Source organism: Parasteatoda tepidariorum, chromosome 4 (assembly GCF_043381705.1).
Source record: "Parasteatoda tepidariorum isolate YZ-2023 chromosome 4, CAS_Ptep_4.0, whole genome shotgun sequence".
NCBI classification, from domain to species: domain Eukaryota; kingdom Metazoa; phylum Arthropoda; class Arachnida; order Araneae; family Theridiidae; genus Parasteatoda; species Parasteatoda tepidariorum.
The window spans coordinates 2872532-2878920 of NC_092207.1; the positions used below are offsets into that span (position 1 = coordinate 2872532).

Sequence of the window (6389 nt, forward strand, 5' to 3'; positions counted from 1 at the left end):
ATCCAAGTGGTCACCCGGAAATGAATTTTTCTCCTCCACCTACCCACCTTAATGAATGACGGGAATTTCCCTTTCTTGCTTGAATCATTCTAGTTAAAAATGGCGGATTATTATTTTCATATGTCAATTTTTTTTCGTTTTCTATATTTTAAGCAATAATATTTTTTTTCTAATATTTCATATTTTATTGATTAGATATTCTAATACTAAAACATTATTCCCCTTAAAAATAATGTTTATTTATTTTTTGCTTCTTAGATTTAGATCATTTTAAGCTTTGTTCCTAGAATTTCCCCTTCCTGCTTGAATCGTTCTAGTTCAAAATGGCGGATTAATATTTTCGTAACTGTTAAATTTTTTTCGTTTTCCATATTTTCAGCAATAATATTTTTTTTCTAATATTTTATATTTGATTGATTAGATATTTTAATGCTAAAACATTATTCCCCTTAAAAATAGTGTTTATTTATTTTTTGCTTCTTAGATTCAGATCGTTTATTAATTCATTTTAAGCTTTGTTTACCTTGGGGGTGTATTATACGGAAAAATCTATTATACGGACTTCTGGAAGTCCCACCGATTCCAGATACGCGACTTTACACTGTAATGTATTATTGTATGAAACATTGTAACTGAAGAGAAATTTCCATCCTCTTAGCATAATTTTTTTATGTCATTCATTTGAATAAATGATATATAGAAACACTTTTGTGTAAATTCTGACATACATTTATTATTTTCAGATAACATTGAGGCAGTGATAAAATTATGTAGAGAGCAGCATGATATGGTTCAAGATGCTTCTCAAGAACTCATGAATGTAAATCTCCTTTAGTTATTTCTTTTTATTTATTTACCTTTTTGCTGGAAGTACTACACTGTAATAGGGAGAGAGAGGAATCTTCCCAAAGTTAGCAGGACTAAACAATGTCCATAAAATTCATGACCACCAAAAGTGGGTTTTCTAGAATGTCCCTCTTGTTCAGTCCAGGATATGTTGGGGGAAAGCCTGCATGCTGGGCAGTTTGGAAAGATTTTAACACTACCAGAGAGAAATCTAAAATTATCAATTATATTTTTTAATCAACAATCTTCTGAAGGTATTATTCTCTATAATTTGTCTTTCAATTTACCGAGAAATAATTCTTAATATTTTTATTTTTTTTACCGTCTTAAAAAAAAATCTATTTATAATGTATAGCAGCTTAAATTTATTAATAAAACTAATACTGATTTAAACAATTTCCATACTGAGTTATTATTTTTCTCATTAATCATTATCAATGATTATTCTTACAAGGGAGACTAGGGAAGTGTGACTCGCCAATTTTGAAATAAACTAGTGGGATGTATGCCATATGAGGAATAATTTTAGGGGGCAGCATTCGTTTCGGCCCATAGAAGGTCCTATGAGAGATAAAAAATAATTCAATGTATAGAAAAATCGGTATTTTATTACTTCAATGCAGACTATTAGTTGTTGTAATTGTCTCATACTCCAATTAATTTTGTGCATACTATATAATGCATATTTATGGTCAAAATTGATCTCAAAAGCCGGATATACCTATTTTGAAAAAATACTTTTAAGCGATTATTCTAATTTTAGTAAAATATCTCCGAAATATCTAATTTTTAAAATGATCGAAACATCTCATTTTTAAAATGAATCCCCCCCCCTCCCCAATTTCATCATGTAAAGTCATGGATTTAGGTTTCCGAGAAATCTAATTTTTGAAATGAATTCCCCCCCCCCCAATTTTATCCAGTTCCAAATATCTTAATTCCTAAAATCACCACTCAGTCATATTTTATTAGAATATAAAATAACTTTATCATGTTCTTTAAAAATTATGGTGTTCTTTCAAAAACTGAAAGAAATAACATCATTTCTAGAGCGAATTATCTTTCAAACTTCTGTGATCTAAAAAATTTTATTATTTTTCTTTTTTAATTTTATCAATTTAAAATTCTAGTTGAAGCAAACGAATTGAAGCATTGGCGAATTTTTTTTATTCCGAAATGAAAACAGAAAAATCAGGTGTATTTCTTTCTTTTCTGATGAACAAGAAAAGTATCTTTAGAATATAATTCTGCCGAAAAAAAGGAAAAAAATATTTGCTTTTGTATTTTTTTCAGCTATTTTATTGTTTCAACTCTTTCTTTACCCTGTTTTTTAAATTTAAAATCTATAAATATGAAGATGCAGAGTATAACAGTTTTGCTTATACCTATCATTTCAATTAATGTTATTATAATGCTTTTTTAAATTTATTGTTGCGTTTTTGTCGAAGAAAATAATATCGTTAAGACATGAAAAATTCATGGAAAATCATGAATTTGAAAATCTAAAATATAGCAGTATTTAGTTTTTCAATAAAATTTTTTAATTTTTTCTACTGATGTAAAATAAATAATTTCGCTTCTATTTACAATATGTGGACAATTACAATTGATCATTTCCATGATATATAGGATAAAAGGACAGCATTTTTTAGCACAGATTCGAATTTTTATAAAAAAAATGTGTAACATATGGTTTGCATTACAACAAATCATTTTAAAAGTTCTATTATTATATATTGCTTGTAAAGTTATTAATAGGTTTAGCAGTACTCATAGTATTTAAATTAGATTTTATTAAAACTTTCATGCATTATTAATTTACATTAAATTATTGTTACAAGCATTTAACTCATAGTATATTTCATATTTTATAGCAAAGATTGACTGCATTCATAGTCACAATTTTTCCTAGAAAAACATCATTACTAGATAAATAATCAAGTTTCATTGAAATTTGCTCATAATTATTTGTTTGGTTCAATAGTGCAGTCGCTTGTATTCTTAAAATCAGATTTGATTGACATCAAAATAAATAAATGGAACAAAAATGTTGATTGTTTTAATTTCGTAATCTACAAGGTCCTGGAAAGTCATGAATTTCTGTATTGAACAAAATTTGCCATGAAATTTCATGATTTTATCTATTTTTTAAAAAAAATTATGGATTTAATTTGCCGAAAAATCTAATTTTTAAAATAGTATCCCCACACCCCTCCCATTTGTTGGTGTTCTGAATATCTGAATTTGTTGCAAAATACCCACTCACAGTCATATTTTATTAAAATATAAAATGTTTTGTCATGTTCTTTTAAAATTGTGGTGTTCTTTCAAAAAAAGAAAGAAAAAATATCATTTCTAAGAGCAATTACCTCTTAAACTACTGTGATTTCAGAATTTTTGTTAGTATTTATTTTTTTATCAATTTCAAATTCTAGCTGAAGCTAGCCAGTCATTGGCGAATTCTTTTTATTCTGAAATGAGAACAGAAAAATCAGGAGTATTTTTTCTTTTCCAATGAACAAGAAAAGAATCTTTAGAATATAATTCTGCTGAAAAAAATGAAAAAATATTATTTGCTTTTGTATTTTTTTCAGCTATTTTGTTGCTTCTACTCTTTACTCTGTTTTTTTAAATTTAAAATCTATAAATATGAAGATGCAGAGTATAACTGTTTTGGTTATACCTATCATTTCAATTAATGTTGTTATAAAGCTTTTTTAAATTTATTCTTGCGTTTTTGTCGGAGAAAATAGTAACTTCGTTAAGTTTTGAAAGATTCTTGGAATTAGTCATGGATTTTAAAATCTAAAATGTAGCAGATACCCTAAATCTGTTTCAAAATTTTAGTTTTAAATGTGAAATTTAAAATGTTATTTTTTTCTGCAGGCAATAGAAGAAGAAGAATCGAATAATGGTGTTGATTTGACTCTTCTGACACCTTTGAATGGTTTGAGGGTTCCAATCAATCCATCGTGGACAGACTCTGACAGAAATGTGCTCTTTCCATGTTCGGGTCTCGTGAAGGCTGCCAAAGCATGCATAAAGAAAGTTCAAAAAGCTATATCTCAGAGGGGGAATGGAAATACTCAAAATTGTATTGATGAACTCGATTTAGTTGCCGATATTATTAAATCAAGCAGCTTAATTGCTGATGACTTGGTCTTGTCTCTTTACCCTCCAATGAATCATTCTGTTGTTCGGCAACACGTAAGCCTTATTTTATCTTTATGTGTATCACCAGGGTGAATCTCCTCCCCTCTTTGCTTTTGCAATTACTTTTCGTTTCTTGATGATAAACAGTTCATTGCATCTGTAATAAAACATGGTGTGTAGCGGTTTTAAAAAGTGCTTAAAGGTGTTTATTTTTGATTTTCGTTTTTTAAAAGCCCTTGAAGTTGCTTTTTTCATTACCTGTTTTTAAAAAGTGCTTAATTTTCCCTTTTTCAAGTATGAGATATTTATTCTTTACCATGTCGGTTTTCGCCACATATTATCCAAGTGCGTGCTTTTCACATTGCTAAACGTTTTTTTAATTTATTCAGCCACAATCCATGGGCCAATCATTTTACATGTCTGATGAAATACTTACGAGTCAGCATGTGGGTCTAGAGCTTAGTTCGATGAGATTCTTGTACTCACATAGGGTGCAACTATGCTGTATTTTGCGAGACATTCTCAATTTCAGGCTTCATTTTCCACCCTCTGATATCGAATCAAAAAACCTCTCGATCTTATTATAATGGCTAGTATAATCAAAAAAAGATTTCTTTGTCAGAAACTAGTTGTTTTATCATGTAAAGTCTTTGAAAATTATTCTACATTTTTTTAATGTATTTAGTGCTTAAAATATTTTTTTAATGCTTAAATAGAACTTGAAAGGTTCTTATTTTTTGTTGAAAAATGTGGCTACGCACCCTGTTACAAAAAATTTACATAATGTTTCAAAAGATTTAAAATTTTTATTAGAAAGTCGTTTCTACAGATTTTTTTTTAAATCATTGCAGCGACTTTTTCCGCTACTTTGAAATCAAAGCCTTGCTAATTTAAATTCAACTCATTGAATTGTAGCAAATATATTGCACAAATAAGCTACTTTTATTAACCACTCGAAATCATGGAATCTATTTTTAAATAACATCTTTTTTTTAGATTGTAGGTGTTCATTCAGAAATAGCAGAGCTTCGTCTTTTAGCTCAAGCATATGTTTTAAAATGTTTCCTTTTTTGAAAGCAATACAATACAAAAGGTTTATAATAAATTTTTTATTGGATTGTAATTGACGCCAAGACTTATTTGCACATAAATTATAAGAACTACTTGCTTTTTTTAAACTGAGTGGTAAGGCTTTTTTTAAAGTCTGCAATTACGACACTTGTAAATTTTCTGAGCCATCTCAAATGCAGTACCGTCTTTAGACGCATGGGCGCACCTGGGCAGTCAAGATTTTAATTTCTTAAATTTTAAAATATTTTTGTTGAAATTTTGTATATAAGTTGTTTTTAACAATATAAATGTACAATGAGAATTTCAAAAAAATCCCTTCATAATTTCTAAAAACATTCTGAAAGTCGCCTTAAATTAGTTAAAAGTTATCTTAAAAATGCTTTATTTTATGTATGTGAAGTTTGATTTTAAACAGTATGACATGTTATAGGGGCCCATTTCCGTGTCCCTGCTTACTATTAAGTTTCTCAAATGAAAATTGTTTTATTTATTACTTATAGATATTCTTTAATTTTTTAGGCATTAATGATTAGAGATAATTCTAAAGAAATCTTATCATTTGCCAAGTAAGTTAAAAGAAAACTTTTTGAAATTGTATTGTTAAAATACATTTATCTAATTCATAAAATCCTTTCAGGAGTTGCCATTTTTATTCCATAGCAGATGATGTGTGGATTGAATTTCTGGGAAGAGCTATTGACCATAATTGGGTTAGAATCAGTGATATGGTTCTCGCTGATTGATCCAAAAACTAATGTAAATATTTGTTATTCATTAAAAATGTTATTTATGGAAGAGTTCACTTTTTATTCTTAATATCATTTCTATTAAAGAAGTTTCTTTTGGAGAAAAAAAACTTTGAAACTCCTCTTTATGTGCGACAATTTGTACCCTACTCTGTTAAGGTGTTTAACCTATAGAAAAATATTAGTTACATTCAGGGTTCGTTGATTTAAATCAGCTTGATTAAAATCACGATTTAAATCATGATTTAAATCAAATGATTTTTTTAAAAAAATCATTGATTTAAATCAATTTTTTTATCTATATATATTGATTTTAGAAGTCAAAAAACAGTGTTTTAAATTTTTGATACTTTTATTATTTTCTTTTCTTAGTATTAAAATTTAATTTAAATAAATTGCTGCAGTAATTAATTTTAGTTAACGAAATTACTTTCTTGGTGTGTGTTAAATTCCAACACATTTGAAATTACATTTTTAAAAATGTTTTGATTCTTGAGATTGAAAGTACAGATTAAAGTAAACATTTAATGCTGTCTTAATATAGACTTGCATAGCTGTAGAAAGTAATTAATA

The 6389-nt window shown here is 27.6% G+C and overlaps 1 protein-coding gene across 1 annotated transcript in view; it reads left to right on the plus strand.

Moving 5' to 3' along the window:
* LOC107440318 (cyclin-D1-binding protein 1 homolog) overlaps nt 1-5865 on the plus strand; it is a 19361-nt gene extending 13496 nt beyond the window's left edge. Inside the window, exons 6-9 of the mRNA XM_016053213.3 lie at nt 744-820; nt 3733-4053; nt 5590-5636; nt 5708-5865. Coding sequence (XP_015908699.2) covers nt 744-820; nt 3733-4053; nt 5590-5636; nt 5708-5813 — 551 coding nt within the window. The 3' untranslated portion in view covers nt 5814-5865. The remainder of the gene's footprint in view (nt 1-743; nt 821-3732; nt 4054-5589; nt 5637-5707) is intronic.
* Nucleotides 5866-6389: the final 524 nt, after the last annotated feature.